The sequence below is a fragment of the Pristis pectinata genome, chromosome 8 (genome assembly GCF_009764475.1).
Source record: "Pristis pectinata isolate sPriPec2 chromosome 8, sPriPec2.1.pri, whole genome shotgun sequence".
NCBI lineage: Eukaryota > Metazoa > Chordata > Chondrichthyes > Rhinopristiformes > Pristidae > Pristis > Pristis pectinata.
Window position 1 is genome coordinate 65,356,654 of NC_067412.1, and position 18,822 is coordinate 65,375,475.

The following is an 18,822-nucleotide window of genomic DNA, read 5'->3' on the forward strand; positions in this document are numbered from 1 at the left end:
GTTGCTAAACTGCAATCTGCAATGTACACAGACGTTTAAGTCTGTAAGACAAATGGTTCGATTGAAAAAGCTGTATATTCAATGAGTAAGACACACATGATTAAATCTCAGAACTGCTGTTACAGATGTAGAACGAGTTGAAAAAGCACTTTTGTGTAACTAATAAATGATGATGTGTTTTATTTTAAAAGAACCCCCGGCAATATCAATGTAGAGATCTCTATATTAACACTTCAACCACTGATTGATCTCTTTGCAGCTTTTGTTTCTAGACTTCAGTGTGAATGAACATTGCATAATAGGCTTAGTGACCAGAATGGAATCATGAAGTACTGCTTCTTCAAAAATAAATAGTAGTTTTATCACAGGGTTTCCCATATTTCAGGAATTGGTGAAGCTAGATTTGTTAGTACAACAACATGCTTTGTTCCAGCAGTCCTCACGCAGAGGAATACCTCAAAGTACTTCACAGACAATGGAAAAGAATGCACAGAGGAAAAGGAGAAGTGAGGCTCGGGAGGGTGATGGCAGAAGCAAACTGAAGGATCATGCAAAGGCTGTTGAATGCAATGTGTGAGGGGACTGAGTGAAGGGTGTGTACAATTGCCATCAGAGAGTATAAATGATGGAAATGGCAAACCAAGGTTCAATTCTAGTAATGGCTGCCCCAGTAGATGAAACAGTCTGTGCTTGCAAGCAGCAAGATGTGGATACGACATTCGGGCGTAGGCTGATAAGTGGAAGTAACAGTCAGGCGACAGAGGTGCCAGGCAATGACCATCTAACCACCATCCTTGATATGCAATGACATTGCCAGTGTAGTCATCCATATTGGTGGCATTACCTCACTATCAACAACCTGGAGATCACCACTGACTAGAATGTATTGTGCTGGCAATTTACATATAGTGTCCACTGCACCAAATCAGAAGTTGCGTATCCTGTGATGAGTGATTCACTTCCTGACTACCAAAGCCTTTAGACAAGGTAAGTCAGGACTGTGATGGAATATTCTCTTGTTTGCATGAGTGCAGCTTGGCAACACTGATGTTCAACACCAATCAGGACAAAGCAGCTTGCTTGATGGGCACTTCTTCCACTGCCCTATACATTCACTCCCTCGTTCACTGACATACCAAAGTTACATTGTGTACCATCTACAAAATGAAATGCAATTTCTCACCAGACTACTGAACCTGCAACTCCTACAACTTAGAAGGACAAAGGTGCAGGAAAATTACCCCCTAAAGGTTGCTCACCAAATTACAGTTCAAACTGACTTGGAAGTATTTTGCTATTTCTTCATCAACATTGGGTATGGAACTCTCTGCCCAACACGACTGTGGGAATACCTTCATCAGAAGGATTGCAGCAGTTCAAGAAAGGTTTTCAGGTATAATTAATGCAGGCATTACCACAGCAATAAATGCAGGCATTACCAGGGAAGCCACATCCTACAAGTGAAGAAAATGTGTTGCGGGAATGACTTTAGAGAAAGTGTCCTGAGAAATATGGTTAGGCAAATACATGGAAGCATCTGAAAGGCAAGAAAGATTCAGTTACCTGAGGAAAGGACAGTGAAACAAACTAAGGTCTTGGGAAGTGGGCTGCGAATCTCAATGTAAGTTTGAATATGGGTTATGATGGAGTGATGGAGACCTGTGTCAGAAAATAATGGCATGCATAAATGATGAATTTGCAATGAAACAGTGCAAGTGCTGACAATACAATGGAGATGAAAGTGATCATGACAATTTTCAGAGCATTTCTGCATTGAAGAGTTGTTCTCCGTTTATTGGAAGAGGTCGGCATAAATGTGATTTGTAACTAAACTAGTTACAGGGTTCCTGATGCAGGGTTTCAACCCAAAACGTAGACAATTCCTTTCCTCCCAAAGATACTGCTTGACCCACTCAGTTCTCCCAGCAGACTGTTTGTTGCTTCAAATTCCAGCATCTGCAGTCTCTTGTGTCTCCATTGTATCTCATCTAACATTGAAATGCTGTTGCTTGTATATTTCTTTAGTAGCCTGCACCACTGCTAAGATATGTCCACCAAACATTGTGCTGGGAATGGGGATCCCCTTTATTGCACAATAATAGAAGTGCAACAGTAGAGGCAGAAGGCTGGGGATGAGACCCCATGGAAGAACATAACAGTTCTGGTAATTCTGTTGGTGGAATTTGTTCTCATGTTGTTGCATAGGCAAAAGCATTCCCAGGAAATATCTATCACTAAGATCAACAGGGAAACTGGGTTAAGTTTTAGCAGTTTCAGGTGATGCAACTAGGAATTTCTGGGGCCTCCTGTTGCAGCATAATAATCTTCCTTTTGACTAACTAATTTGGACGTGTGTACGTGTGGACTGTGTAGCAGATACCAGAAGTAGGGCACTCTTCCAAATGGAGCACTGATGCATGGTTTAGGTGTCTCCATGAGACAGCAGACTAAATCTTTCCAGTAATGGGTAATGAACCAACCCTGTCCCTGTAAATAGCCTTTCTATTGCATTGATTTCCAACTACATTTCCAGTTCCACCAATTGGGGAAATGAGATTGGTTATTTCATTACCCAAAGAAGCACCAATTTAACAGGGTTTAACACACCAACATAGGCTGAAAATGAAATTATATATTGCATAGCATTTTGCTTGAGAGCATGCCTGACTGAAAACTGATCAGTAACAGCCAGAACGATAAACTATTCAAACTTCTGGACTGTCGTAAGTGAACACTTTGGGACAATGAGGAACTGCTTGATCTCCTCAGCCTGACCACATCCAAAGCTTCCAGCTATAAATTAGACAGGAATGATCCAATCGTCCAGGAAAGATGTTAAAACCAGCCAATAATTTGAATTAGGGTCATCTGTTAATGTTTAGATGATCTGGCAAATTTAGTACTTTGGATATGAAATTTATGATGCTGAAATGCAGTGTCAAACTTTTCCATTGATCCCTTGTAAACATTTTATGAATTGAATCACAGTTAAAGGGACAAGTTCTGGAGTAAGGAATCCATACTATATCACCCAGCTGATTTAATTCCACAGTTGCTTCCAATTTTCCCCAAACAAAAATGTATGTTATACATTCTGGGACCCCTCTTAGCTTAATTAAAACCATTCTGTTCATATAAAATAATCATTTCCATTTCCAGAAAAAAAAAAGCAATTTTGATTCAACCAGGAAAAAAGAAAAGCTTGGCAAAGCAGGGAACAAATCTGAATCTGACACCATCTCCAGAGGAAAGTGTTGGTTTGGGTTTATGCTTGGGAAGGTTGGATAGTTAGTTTTACACATGTATAATCAGTTAGGATTTAATTAATTACTATCATCCTTTTCATATGAGAGTATTGCTTAGTGGTCATTTCTCTGAAAAACATAATGTGGAGCTTTTAATCATCTTTATTTAACCTAAATTTCTGCCCCAAGCACTATCTCTGTGCTTGTGGATATTCTATTTATCCATTAGTAACTTAAAAATGTAGAACCTGATATTACAATTCATTCTGGTTTAGTCTTGTTTGTGGATTCAGAAACTTAATCCAATGGTACTTTTCAATTTCCCTGTAAACATGGTGAATGTATTTTAGTTGTGTCAATCCAGCTAGTGCTGTTTGTTGATGATGTGTGCCTTGCTCTATGTTCAGAAATGTTAATTCATTTCTACAGTGTATGTGAACACAATCCAAGTAAGAGAATCAATTATAATCTTAACAAGTTATTCAAAGAAAATTGCATGAAACAATCAAAACAAAGCAATCCTGGTTGGAGTTAAAAAATGAATATGACTTGATTGATATTCCTAATCCATTTTAAGTGCACAAGGCATCCAGCTCTCCCACTCTTCCTAAACTTTAATTATCCCCAGTTAAAGCACTGGAGCATGGCTTTGGTTGTTGTAAACACACAGGTTTAGAGAAAAAAGAAAACTCCCACTCTGTGATGGTGGAAATACTGAGTCGAATCAAACCTAACTAGACTCTTGCTGATTCCAGAAGTACAGCTCTTAAAATTATTTGGCATGCATTGTGCATATGCATATACAAACATGTAAAACTAAAGAACTGCTATGCCTAGAGATGTAGCCAAAAGTATATATGAAGGGGTCAAGTTTTTCTTATTTAACATTGTATTGGAATGAGGTGAAGTATAGGGTGGAATCATGTTGATTAGCTAATATGCTCCCTGCAATGAGCCAGTGAGAGAGTGGCTTGGCTTGAGAGACAGAAGCAAGGGAAATGTTGGTGCAGGAGAAAATGCCTTGTTTGAATCAAAGCAGAGTCTGTTGCTAGTATCTTGTACAAAGCTTGACTGATGAAGTCATTGAGCAAATTGGTATGGTACATGAAATAGCGGGGGCTAAGAGGCTATAGCCTAACAAATCAAGGGAGCAGAAATGAGACTTGTTACTCCCTTTAGTTTGGGTTTTAAGATAATGCTCTACTATAGTGACATTGACCATCAGCGTGGATGAATATTAAATGCAGATGAATATCAGATTGATTAACATAAAAGGTGGCCCAGAACCAATGAGATATCTCGACGGTTTCTGATCAAAGTCACCTGATTGTACAGGTTCATTCTATATGTGATGCTTTAGTCTTGCCCTATGTAAGCACCAAATTCAATGGCTTTTTTAACCTAGAATCTTCTTCCTACTGAAATACTTCGTAAATGTGTTAGAAAATAAGTATGATATTTAAAGATTATTATTTATTTCTAATTGATAATGATCTCTCTGGTGATGTTCTCATTTTCTGTGTATTTCAACAAAACAACTGGACAAATAAATAGCAAGGAAAGAACTCAAAATTTCATAAAATATAGCTGCAAAGTACGAATGGGCCATTGAGAGAAAATTAGTCAGGCTCGAGGACAGGGTTTTAAACACTCTTTACAACACATCTGAATGAAAACATCCCAAACATAAACATTCCATCTCAAGTTAACACCACTAGCAAACAAACATAATTTCTAGACAGCGATAGAGTCTAAGTAATTTGAACAAAAATCAAATGTAGTCCATGTTTTATTAGATTTTAAAAAGATGAAATGTCAATGTAACAGTTCAATTAGAATCCAATGCAGAATAAATCATCCCTTTCATCTACTGTGTTGCTATCAAACTAAAATTAATTAGCCTGTGGTGATGTATCCTGTCGTCATTTTCACCCATGAAGAAACGATAGGGACATTTGGACGATTTCTTTATTTTTGCCATTTTGGAGTACCATCTCCCCCCCCCCCCCCCCCATGTGAAGAACCACTGGTGCATGTCCTGAAGTGCTCATTGTTTTGTGAACCAAAACACAGTTCAAGCCCAATTCTCCAGCTGTCTCTTCTCATTCAAACACTAAGCTCAAAATGTGGACACAAAATAACTATTGCCTAGGTGCCGACTTAGTTTCAGTATAGTGACCAAACTCATTTTTGCCATGGCCACCATATTGGTAAGAGCGTTAAGATGTACAACAACAACGCCCATTGGAAGAATGTATTGAAAGCATTTCCCTCAATGTCAGCAAAACAAAAGAGCTGGTCATTGACTTCCAGAAGGGGGGCAGTGCACACACTCCTGTTTACCTCAAAGATACTGAGGTCAAGAGGGTTGAGAGCTTCACGTTCCTAGGAGTAAAGATCACCAATAGCCTGTCCTGGTCCAACCACGCAGATGTCATGGCCAAGAAAGCTCACCAGTGTCTCTACTTCCTCAGGAGACTGAAGAAATTTGGCATGTCCCCTTTGACATTCACCAATTTTTATAGACGCACCATAGAAAGCATCCTATCTGGATGCATCATGGCTCAGTATGGCAACTGCTCTGCCTGGGACTGCAAAAAACTGCAGAGCACTGTGGACACAGCTCAGCGCATCATAGAAACCAGCCTCCCCTCTATGGACTCTGTCTACACATCTCGCTGCCTCAGTAAAGCAGTCAATATAATCAAAGACCCCACCCACCCTGGATATTCAATCTTCTCCCCCCTCCAATTGGGCAGAAGATACAAAAGCCTGAAAGCACGTGCCACCAGGTTCGACAGCTTCTATCCCGCTGTTATAAGACTATTGAACAGTCCCCTGGTATGCTAAGATGGTTTCTTGACCTCGTTATGGCCTTGCACCTTATTGTCTACCTGCAATGCACTTTCTCTGTAACTGTAACACTTTATTCTGAATTCTGTTATTGCTTTCCCTTGTACTACCTCAATGCACTGATGTGATAAAATGATCTGTATGGATGGCATGCAAAATAAAGTTTTTAACTGTATCTCCGTACATGTGACAATACAAAACCAATTTACCAATTTGTCATAAATCAACTAGCATACAACATTGTTTTGCCACAAGTGCTTCTAAATTGGAGCTCAACACTCTAAAAAGACCATCGGCTATTTGCAAGTTAGTTGCTACTTGATTTACATTCTCTATTGCTATAACTCAACAAGGATTTGGTGATTTCTAGATTTTGGGAAATAAAATTTGTTTATTATTGTCACTTGTGCTGAGGTACATTGAAAAGCTTGTCTTGCATACCATCCATACAGATCAATTTATTACATGGTGCATTGAGGTAGTACTAGGTAAAACAATACAGAATGCAGAGTAAAGTGTCACAGCTGCAGAGTAAAGTGTCACAGCTGCAGAGTAAAGTGTCACAGCTGCAGAGAAAGTGCAGTGCAGGTAGACAATAAGGTGCAAGGTCATAACAAAGTAGATTGTGAGGTCAAGAGTCCATCTTATTGTACTGAGGAACCATTCAATAGTCTTATAACAACGGGATAGAAGCTGTCCTTGAGCCTGGTGGTACGTGCTTTCAGGCTTTTGTATCTTCTGCCCTGTGGGAGGGGGAAGAAAAGAGAATGTCCGGGGTGGATAGAGCCTTTGATTATGCTGGCTGCTTCACAGAGGCAGTGAGATGTGTAGACAGAGTCCATGGAGGGGGAAGCTGGTTTCCGTGATGTGGTGAGCTGTGTCCATAACTTTCTGCAGGTTCTTGGGGTCCTGGGCAGAGCAGTTGCCATTCCAAGCCATGATGCATACAGATAGGATGCTTTCTATGGTGCATCAATAAAAGTTGGTGAGTGTCAAGGGGGATGTGCCAAATTTCTTTTGCCTCCTGAGGAAGTAGGCACTGGTGAGCTTTCTTGGCCGTGGCATCTACGTGGTTGGACCAGGACAGTCTATTGGTGATGTTCACTCCTAGGAACTTGAAGCTCTCAACCCTCTCGACCTTAGCACCATTGATGTAGACAGGTGTATATGCACCATCCCCCTTCCTGAAGCCAATGACCAGCTCTTTTGTTTTGCTGACATTGAGGGAAAAGATTTTGTCATGACACCACGTCACTAAGCTATCTCCTTCCTGTACTCATTGTTATTTGAGATACGGCCCATTACGGTGGTATTATCTGCAAACTTGTAGATGGAGTTAGAGCAGAATCTGGCCATGCAGTCATGAGTGTATAGAAAGCAGCATAGGGGCTGAGGATGCAGCCTTGTGGGGCACCAGTGTTGAGAATAATCATGACAGAAGTGTGCTGCCTATCCTTACTGATTGTAGTCTGTTGGTCAGAAAGTCAAGGATCCAGTTGCAGAGGGAGGTGTTGAGTCCCAGATCTCGGAGTTTGGTGATGTTTGCTTGGAATTATAGTATTGAAGGCGGAGCTGTAGTCAATAAACAATAGTCTAATGTAGGTGTCTTTACTGTCCAGATGCTCCAGAGATGAGTGTAGGGCCAGGGAGATGGTGTCCTCTGTAGGCCTGTTTCGGCGATAGGCAAATTGCAGTGGGTTGAGGCATTCTAGGAGGCTGGAGCTGATGCATGCCATGACCAACCTCTCAAAGCACTTCATGATGGTGGATATCAGAGCCACCGGTCAGTAGTCATTAAGGCACGTTACCTTGTTTTTCTTAGGTACTGGGATGATAGTGGTCTTCTTAAAGCAGGTGGGAACCTCAGGTTTTTTTTAGTGTTAGGTAAGACTCCAAGTAACACTAGGTGCTGAAAAACATTATTTTGTGGACAAGCTTCTGTACAAATCAATTACTTCCAGTCTTGCATGTCCTAATGGACATTCCCCTTCTTGAACAGCCCAAGTAAGTGTGGATGCAAGGACTGCAGGTGGTGATTCTGGGCAGTGGGCTTGCTCTAGTATAATCCAGTGGCATGGCTGCATGCACCTTACTTTGTAGGCCTGGTTTTGGTTCAGGGTCCCATTGACTGGATGCACATTACTTTTGCAGGATAACTTAGTGATTACTGCAGCTGAAAGAGATTCCACGCCGGCAGTGACGAACTGGTTATGAGGCAAAACACATCACACAGGCAAATGCTCAGGACCTTGTCAGCAGACATGATGCATCGATTCCTCTGCTCCATCTGCATTTAAACCACTGTGACAAACAAAAGGGCCACTGATGAGTGACAAGATTGTCTCCTGATGACAGTCTCTAAATTCTTTCTGACGGTATTACAGCTTAAAAGGTGAAGGCTGGCTTTAATTGGTCCGAGTTAGGTGCATTTGGCGCAGATCATTGAAAAATTGCATAGTGAAGTGGATGGTTAGCATTGGCTGAACAATGAAATACTTAGAATGGCTAGACACTTGGTGTTCTGCCTTGTCAGAGACAAATGAACAAGGCATAATTATGCATCATAATCTTCCCATCCATTTTTATGGTTATCCAAATAGTTGCCCGATGGACTGGTTTGTGATTGCTGAGGTAAATTTCAGCATCTGAATTAATGACTTGGGAGAGATCGTAGATTCCTATAGCACAGATGGGCATTTCCGCCCATCATACCTAGACTGCCTCTGAGGGAATTGCTAAGTAACTCCACTCTCCTGCTCTTTCCGCACAGCCCTGTAATTTGACTCTTTTTAAGTAGTGGTCCAATTCCCTCTTGAAAGCTACCATGAATCTGCATCCAACATACTTTCTCATCAGTTAGTTCTATCACATTTGGTTTAATGGCAATTTCAATGAATTATCCAATTAAAACAGTATAGGATAGTTTAATTTACTATCCAGCTATATATGAATATTAGGCTATTTGCCAGTATTCCAAATGATGATTAGTTGAACAAATCCTTCCCTTTTGTTAATGGAACATGCCTGTTGATTTTTGCACAATGGTAAATTGTGGAAACGAATCAGCTACATTTAATCATCGGGTTTTGTTTGGGATGGCCATGACTCATTTGGTTTTCTGGCTCCATTTATGCACCAGGTGTCAGGAAATTCCAGAATGAGTTGCCTTTGCTGGATTTGGTCCCAGATGTCAATGTCCTTTGTCGGGACCAACTATCCAATTAGGCCTTAGCTCCTTGTACATGGAATTGTAAAATGGTTTAATCTCCTTTGTTAGACAGATTCAAGCTCATCAAGAAAGGCAGCAGCTTTAATAAGTTCCCATAGAAGGTTTGACCAACCAAAATCAAATGTCTGCCTACTGTTGTGATGCAGTAAGCTATGATTTTCCTTTTTATTTATTTGTATCTTAAAATAAACTTTTCTCTATATCTGAAAAGATTCATAACAGGTTCAGGGAATAAAGCAGTCAAAGAAACTTTAGAGATTAATTACTGGAAATACTGGAGGATATTTTTCCAAACACCTATGGATCGGGGAAATACTATGCCATGTTTAACATCCAGAAAGTATGTGTTACCAGAGTTGGTATGGTGTTATGCCATGTGATGTCAGCATGTGAAAGGCCCAACAAAATGCTTTAAGTTGGTAATCAAAATTTAACTTTGTCATCTTGGGGAGTTTACCCCTTGTGTAATATTGTTTACAGGCCATCAAATATTTCCAATATCTCAATTTTGTGAGATCTTCCTTTTGTGAGCTTTAAGAGTAAAGAAGAACAAAGTCATTGCAACCGTCCAATCTTCCTTCTACTCTCAATTTTGTGCTGTTTTACATAAAGTAAAGTGCATCAGGATCAAAGCTGGAACCATCTCATTCTCTGTGGTTCAGCAATTCACTGACTGCCAGACTTTCTCTTCGGAACAAAAATGTGAATTATATCCATCAAATATTACACTTAATTTAGTGTTTTTAATATAATCTTCAATATGCTCTGGTTCATTAATAAAATTAAATGATTGAAGTGATGCTCTAAAATCAGTAGTGGGGCATTTCACATCAATGTAATGTTATTTTTTACAATATTTTCACATCTTTTTGCTGCAAATTATAGAGAAGATCTGAATATTTTAGAGAGTAAAACTGTCATATTCTTTAATAGCTAGACAAAGTAGATGAATAGGATACAGGAATTTGGATACTGCATAATTCTTAAAATATTTCGATTTGTCTCAAGATCAGTAATGTGCCATTATATTTGAAACACAAAATAATCAGTTAATTTTGACTTAAGTACATCAGCTTTCTTTGAGCATATGATCATATAACAAAGGTTTACTTAGCAGCTTGGTAACATTAAAACATGGAATTTCTTTTAGTTTTATAAGAGAAAGGTGTATAATGTGAGCTCAGACTAGCCATAGGGTTGTCATTAATCTTTGCTATAAAACTGTTCCAAATAGCAGGAACTGCTGAACATTAGTTCTGATTAAAATTAGCATTATTCAACAGTCCAGTTGGGTATTACTATGTTGGTGCATTAGAGCTAGGTTTCAGGGTTAAAAGTTGCAGAAACTGGCTGTCAGATGTGATCGGTTGCTATTCACAGCAAGATATTGGAGTGGGAAAAAGAAAGTTATTATTTCCACGCAATGAAAGCAAATAGTCAAAAAAGGTGGAACACCATAGGTTTAAATGGCATACATCAAAAATTAACATGAACAAAAATTCAAACTTATTTTAATCTGAGATAATAAACTGATTTCTTAATTGATCTATTTGTCAGAAAGATGCTTGGATTTTTGGAATCCCAGCATACACACTCTCTTCCTTTGCTCTGAAATAAAAGGTTACATTGTCACAGAACTGTAACTCAGAGATTTGTTTGTACTGCACTTTTAATGCAGAAGACTAGATTCCACAATAAATCATCATTTATGTTTTGACAGCTTTATTGATCATGAGAAAAGCTTTTCTATGGAGAGGTCTGAAAGATTGATCAGAATTATTTTGCTGACTGAATGTCAACATCTCCCACCTGCCATCTGTGACCTCAAAATTGTACAGAGTCAACATCAATTGCCCTCATATCATCTTTGAGTCTTAATTGTCTTCCTCTTTCCAACAGTGTAGAAGAGATCTGCTTGTGACATACCCCTACTGCCATATGCAGAAGCCAAACTAAACTCAACGTTACTGGAGACAAGGTGGTAACTACTCAAAATTTCACTCATTAGGATCACTGTTAACTATTCTCATGAGCAGCTTTATATAATTGCAATGTATTTGCACTTTTGTTCTCTCTTAGACTGTAATAACTTTAAAGCCCGAAGTACGACTTTAGTAAAAGTTGAGCTATCCTGCTCATACTAAGCACTGCACTCATGCCCACTCTTGCATGCAGGCGCGCACACACACACACACACACAAACAAATGGAGTGCATTTCATCAACCTTTAGTATCAGCAACAGTTTTCCTAGTGGGTACTTTGATCAACATGTACTCAGCTTGTGATTCATGACAATAATTATTGATGTTACAGAAATATGAATCATATAGACAATCAAAGTATTTTAATTTGTGTCAGGGCTTGGCGCAGCAATGGCAAAGCCCAGTTATAGGAAGTTCAGAGATGCCACAACAGTAGAAATCATGCACTTATCTTTTGTCTGGGTTCCATGGTGAGTATTTAATCCAAAGGAGCAAGTATCAAGGACACTAGGGGACAGTGAATTGTCACTGATTCTTCCTCTTGATGTCAGTTTGATCACCAATAAGTACACATTTACTGGCCCTCTACCAACAAGAGTAGACATAAAAGAGGCATTGGCTGGAATGTGCCACCAGAGAATAATTCTTCATAGGAATCATGCACAATTCGCCACAAATTGCCCTTGAAGTATTGGCACATTCCATACACATTTTTTCCCAAATCAAACAAATTCAACCACAATACATTAAAAAAATGACATACTCCCTACAACTTTAGTACAGTTTGCTTGGTAATTGCTGCCAGACCAAGTTCTCATGAAGTGACCCAAAGCATGTAATTTTAATGCTCAAAACCATGCAGCTTTGGGCTGTGTACTAAATGCCAATACTATATAAAATTCAAGCCCAACCCCAGACGGCCTTAATCCTTTCACCCGATTAAAATGGAGGTGGAGTGTGGAAGGACAGAGACAGAATGACCGATCTGCTCTCTGAGGTGGGTTAGCTGCTGAAAGGTTTTAAGGAGGTCCATGCCTCTAATTCTGTTTATAACTCTTGGGAAACATGGTAGATAAAAGGAAGCAAGAAGGACTGAATTGGTGAAGTATGTGCTATTGCCGTATTGTTTATGGGCTAGGAGGCACAGTTGTACAACCTTCAGGCCCAAATAACTACCTAGTACAGCCACACACCACAGAAATGCTTTACACCCTCCCTGCAGCCAACATTAGATCCACCTGCTTCTCCCCTGCACCTTTCTACTTTACACATTGCCAACCATAGTTCAAAAATATTAAAACATATTGCATTTTCTGGAAGTAATTTTCCACTTGCTCTGAACAAGCATCTCAGTAAATTTTGGGAACATTGCTTATTTGACTTGGTTGCAACAATCCAAATTTGATCAAGTTCTTCAACCACAACAGTCATGATAGAACATAGAAATGCCAGACATTGCCCAGACATCTGACTGCCAAAGACTTGTATCATGACAAAAAGCTCAAAACCTGGCATACATTTAATATTTCTTTCCAGTTCTGACTGCAGGTGCATTCTCAAACAATTCATGTCTTAATTCAAAATAATGTATTAAATATTGCTGCAGAAAATACCTAATAACCAGATCCAAATTACTTCTGATGTGTTTGTGTGCAACTTAAAAGGAGAATGCATTGATCAATTCCATATGCTATATGCACTTTTCACACAGTGGCTGTTAATCAGTGCAGTATTTCCTTACAATGCTAGGGGCCTCTCTGTTCCTTTTTTGCCTCTGTGACAAGGTCACATCCTCTCGTTGCTTCAAGTGCACTTTTTATCTCTAATTTTTTTTAAACTGGTAAAGTGTTCAGAAAAACTCAGGAAATGTCCCACACTGAACAAACCCACAGCACTTGCTTCACTGTCAGTAACCATATCAAGTGTTTTGCACCTGTTTTTTCTCTCCAAAGACCTAATTCTACCTGACAATGATGGATTGGAAGTTTGCTACAGGGAAACCTTTAGCTGATACACTAAGTGAAAGCACATACACTGGGCTTTACAAGCAAACTTCAAAATTTGCATCAAGCATTGTTACTATGAGACAATATTTCTGAAAAATTGTGAAAGTATTTTGTAATTTTCACTGTTAGTTTTTCTACCACCTCTCAATGAGCCCTTGTTCACTCCAATCTTCTTTCACAGTATCACTCACAATTTTTCAGCCAAGAAGGGCTGGGTAACATGCTTTCAAGTGTTGTTAATGTTCTTGGATGAGACTAGAAAACACCTGAGTAGTAGGGCACTCTTTCTTACGATCCACTCTGTGGGGTGACACTGTGGGCTCCCCTAATGTTAGCTTATTATATCAACATGCCTCACCACTGAGGAAACCATGTTTATTTTGTTTAGAATTAAAACCTAATCAAAGCGGTGGAACTTTTTCTTTCCTTTTTGGTGTACCTATGTTTAATATTTCCTGAATGCATCCAATTATATGAAAAGTTGATGAAGGATTTGTGGTCCAATTTTACAGTATTGGTAGGACCTCTACTTAACTTTTACTATGACCATCTGCTTCAGCTATGCTCTCTGCATCCTATAAAGGAAATTATTTGCTTTGGCTAGTTTGGAATTGTCTCAAATGCAAATCCACATAAGCATTTTATTTTATTTTATATTTAAGTTAACCCGAGTCAAAATGAGTGGTTAAATTCTACCTTCAGTGAGAGAGCACCACATATATCTGACACTTTCTTACCATAGCAGTATCAATAGATTCATGTCTGTGGCCCAGAACTTGTACCACACAGTGCAATGATTTTGTGCGCTACATGTTGCAACTTTGTCAGAAAATAACATGCAGAGCATACCATGAACACTGTGGTTTTCATTCCAGGTCATCCGCGTGACTAATGTGCCACACACAGAGGTGATCGGATATGTAAAGTGGTGCCCAATGGCATGCATCGAAAATCTCAACACCTCTTCTGTGATTTTCATCCACGCATGCAGGGCCAATGGACAGTGTGGGCCAATTGCACAGGAGCAGGTCATCACAACACTTGTGAGGCCTACCGTGTCATTACTTGATGCGGGCCTGCTCAGGATGTTAAGTCCAGCATCAGGAACCTGCCTCAGGTAGATCCTCCAAGATAAGAACATGACTTTCATGATGACTCCTCCTTGGGATCTCAAACCCCACACCCTCAGCTACAAACTATCCCTTTCCCAAACTGACCATAAGCCCTATTGTCACCACCCAATTGACCTTGACCCAACCACCCACACAACCCTCACCACCAATGCCCAGACCTGACCCTTAAGATCCTAAATGCTCCCTTTACTAACACACTTCTCACCTGCCCTTCAGGCACCTCCCTCTCCCAACCAGACTTATGGCTCACCAGTTATCCTTCATGGGAAGGCAAGTCCTCTAGTGTTCAAAATAAGCAAGGCCTGATATGAAATATACAGTGCCTTGGGCTTTGTGTGCTGTAGAATATGGCAGTGAACACTAATTGGCCCACTGTCCACTGCCTATTTAACACATCTTTCCTGATGTCGATCAATTTCAAGGCCTTTAATTGCACTACACTGGGTTTTGTATATTAATCTCATTGAATAGGAATGGCTTATAGTTGCATACAAAACTTTGGATCAATGTTAATAATGGCAATGAGAATTCCTGATGAGATCAATGTCTAAAAAGCGCAAAATCTTTATTGTAAGTTTCTCCCTGTGATTAAATGGATGGAAATGACTGCAGCTGGAAATGTTATGCAACAATCTATCAATCCTAATGTCATTCTTTATTTGGACGTTCACATAGTAACACTGACCCAACTTATAGCAACTACTACATATTGATGAGTAAATGTTGTTCATTTTGTTTAAGAGCTCTCAGATCACCAACTAAAACATATTTTGCAAATGTCCCAGTTAATGTTTTGCCAATGTCCACGAAACTGTACATCACTATTGAATTCCTTCTATTTTAAGGTCATTCACTTATATATTTGTTCCCACAGTATTTTAATGTTGACATTAACCCATTTAAAAGTCATGGTAAAAAAAACAAGGCTAGGATAGGAAACTAGAATGAGCAAGACAGTGGTAGAAGAAAAATAGCTGTTTCTAGAAATGTATTGGAAAGTGACAAAGATGTTATTGACTTATCTGAATACGATTTTTCTGATATATTCCTTAGGAAATAAAGCACGTTTGAGAGACAGTTATACAATTGTTTATTCTTTCTTTTCCTTAAATTAAAAATAATTTAGGAATCTCTCCTACCTTTCTCCTTTTGGCTTCTCTTTATATTGGGACCATTATCATGATCAATGATCTCCCCTTCTCTTGTCCCTGGCTGACCAGCTGTTGGCAAAGAATCACAGTGTTCCACAGTTTATTCGTCTGAACCAGTACCAGAAATTTTTGTTTAGCCATTCACATTCTTCCTCATTCTCACAAATACCAGACATTAAACATTTAAGTAACTTGATGTCTGGAGGCCAATTTCTTAATAGGATAAAATGTATTTACATTTTTTAAAGCAGCAACTTTATGGTCCTTTTTTCCCTAAGATAACAGTTAAAGACAAATTCTACTACTTCACTAAAAATCAGATGGCAATACAATGCCATCTTCCTGGATGAGCTGCTATAGATATCATTTCCTCCTGCTGATTAAGGCTTTAAATAGGCCACTTTGAACCAAAAATTACTGTTGAAAAAAATAGAAAACTCATCATCAAAATAATTATGCAATTTCCTGAGAAAATGTTTACTTTTTAAAATAATTACATAAAAATGTTTGTTTTGTTATTAACCTCTTAGTATAACATAACAGGCATAGTTGCCAAATGTTCTAAATAGAGAATTAATATTTTGTAATTTATTTTGAAATTATTTCTAATTATTTTTGCATAGTCGCTACATGAACTACACTTACAGGCTTAAAATCTCCTGTGAATATTTTGTGTTTATTTAATATGATGTATACTATTATTGGAAATAATTCTCACACACTGCCAATGTGGAATATTACATATACTATTTTTTTCCATCAAAGTCAATGGAAATGCAAATACAACAGGGTTTCTAACAAGTGGTTGGTCTCCCCTATCCTGCCCATTTATTGACCAAGCAGTGAAGGTGACAATAACCCCCAAATTGTATGTGTATACGTGCTGATTTTTTTTTGTTTTACGCAAATGGAAAATTTAGTGGGCCATTACTGGTTGTCACACTTACATAGTGACATTTTATGAACTGGATCATTGCAAATACAATTTTATTCCAGTGATTGGCTCAAATTTGTGTAAACAAAAGGAGCAAAAAAAGTTACAATAAACCAGAGAAAGGATCTATTAATTAAAGGAGAATAGTGCTAGATAGATGTTCAGTGAATAAGTACAATAAATGTGTAGTCAAATGAATTGGATATGAGCAATATTCAAAATCTTGGATAATCAAAAACAAAGCTTGTAAAAAAAATTAAAACAATTTAAAGAAAATAATGAAGTGTTTTATGTTATACTACATCATTTACTGAATTTTAAAATGACTTTGTTGCAGCCTTGTGTCCCTCTGAGAAGCTTAAACCATCTGATTGGCCCAGTTCCCAGACCAATCAGGCTAGAGCATTCAGCATGCATCTGATGCATACCCTCTAAAACTATTCATGATTGATGCAAGGCCAAGAGTCTAAATAACTGGGTCTTTCTCTTGATAAATCAATCCCTCTTGTAATCTATTGTTCCAAATGGAAACTACTGGTGGAAAAAGCAGAAGGAAATTATTTCTCAGACCATTTCTATACAAATCATCAACATTGGGGAAAAATATGAACTCCTTGTGTGTAGGACCGTATGTGTGATCACGTAACATTCCATCTGTACTCTAGATCCTAATGCAATTATAATACATGTGCTTCAGTTTTCAGAATACGGTTTGAAACTACATCCTTCTGATTTGGAGGTAACAGTACTATTATTGAGACAAGGCCTTCAATGGCTACAAAATACAGTATTTTGTGAGATTATTGGACAAGGTGGTTCTTTTATCTTCCCTTGACTTCTTTTATCTTCCCTTCCCTTTATCTTCAATTGATCACAGTCCTTGTCCTTCTCCTACCTTTTCATTGCCACTGTTATTATTACCTCTCCCCATATGAATTACCTGTTCAGCCCATTGATATTTCTCTTGGACAATGCAATCCCACTTTCCTCACCCATAAATCTCTGTTCATTCACACTTTCTGCTCCCCATAGCGGTTAGTGAAAAGGCCTAAGGCTCTGAGTCCTCAAGTTATTTTCTTCTTATTCTCCTCCAGTTTCTATTGGGGGTAGTTTTGGTTTAATTTTGAACTAACATTAAATTAAGAAGGGTGTCTATTTTCACTCTACTTTTCTGACAGACCAGCTATCTATTACACTCTCTCTTATCCCATTGCTTAGTTTTCATTTTGTACCTCCTCCATCTACATATCCCCAGCTAAGCATATATTTTGATGTATTTCAAAAGGTATCAAGGTAAAGTAACAATTCATGTGCAGTCATGTCATGGTGATTTATTTCCCCACTGCTTCCTCCCATACCAATATCATACACATGTATAAAATAACAACGCAAGCTTCAAATTTGCACTTATTTTTCAAAAATATATTTGGAAAAGCTATGCAATAGGAAGCTAAAGAATTGTGCTATCAAATTAGTTGGCTAAGAGGTAGCAATGTGTCCTGAAACATTAGTGTAATAGATCGGCTGAGGCTGCATAATCAAAATTTGGCTCAATCACAGCTATAGGCACAAATGTTATCCAAAACCCAGTATTTTGGAGAGGCCGAACCCTTTAATATTAAGGTAAATGATAATATTAAAATGCATTATAAGTCACTTACATTGATAAATTTAATCATGTTATTGTGAATTAGCTTTTATAAATTAAAATTTGTTTAAATTCGTTATATTGATCATCTTAAATGGCAGTTACCAAGAGAGATTAAAAAAAAATTCAGCAAATCCAGCAATTTTTTTAAGAGCCTAAGGCTCCAGATTGCTTATCAGAGTGACATGTTTACATAAGCAAACCACATTGGAACTATGGGCACAGGAGTTTAGACAGGGACAATGTTGAAACAAAAAAAATACAGATGATAACTGTATACATATGCAAGATTAATGTAAATTTTCAATATTATGTAATTGTTATAATGTGTTTACTTTGCAGTTTCTACAGAAATCTTTACATACACTTCTTCCCAAATGCTGTCAATGGAGGAGTGCAGCCACAATTACAAATGTTTGCCTTATAGTCTCAATGACATGGGAAATCCATGTAAATTTGCTGGTGTATAATGTTTGTGATCTATTTGTGGACCCTAGAAAATACACAGTTTTTTAACATGTCATGTCATTTTTCTGTAAATCCACTCAACATTAAATTGCTAATTATAAACTTTGGGACATTTCCATCACTTTTATTCATTCCATATCTCTGTTGCCATCTACCTATTGATAACCATTGC

General features: G+C 38.3%; 1 protein-coding gene across 4 annotated transcripts in view; it reads right to left on the reverse strand.

Annotated features, from left to right (window-relative positions):
* Positions 1–18,822, reverse strand: part of dacha (dachshund a) — a 294,607-nt gene that overhangs the window by 61,632 nt on the left and 214,153 nt on the right. For all 4 annotated transcript variants that reach the window (XM_052021416.1, XM_052021413.1, XM_052021414.1 and 1 more), the window contains one exon: positions 15,589–15,669. In XM_052021416.1, the coding sequence (XP_051877376.1) occupies positions 15,589–15,669 (81 nt within the window). The remainder of the gene's footprint in view (positions 1–15,588; positions 15,670–18,822) is intronic.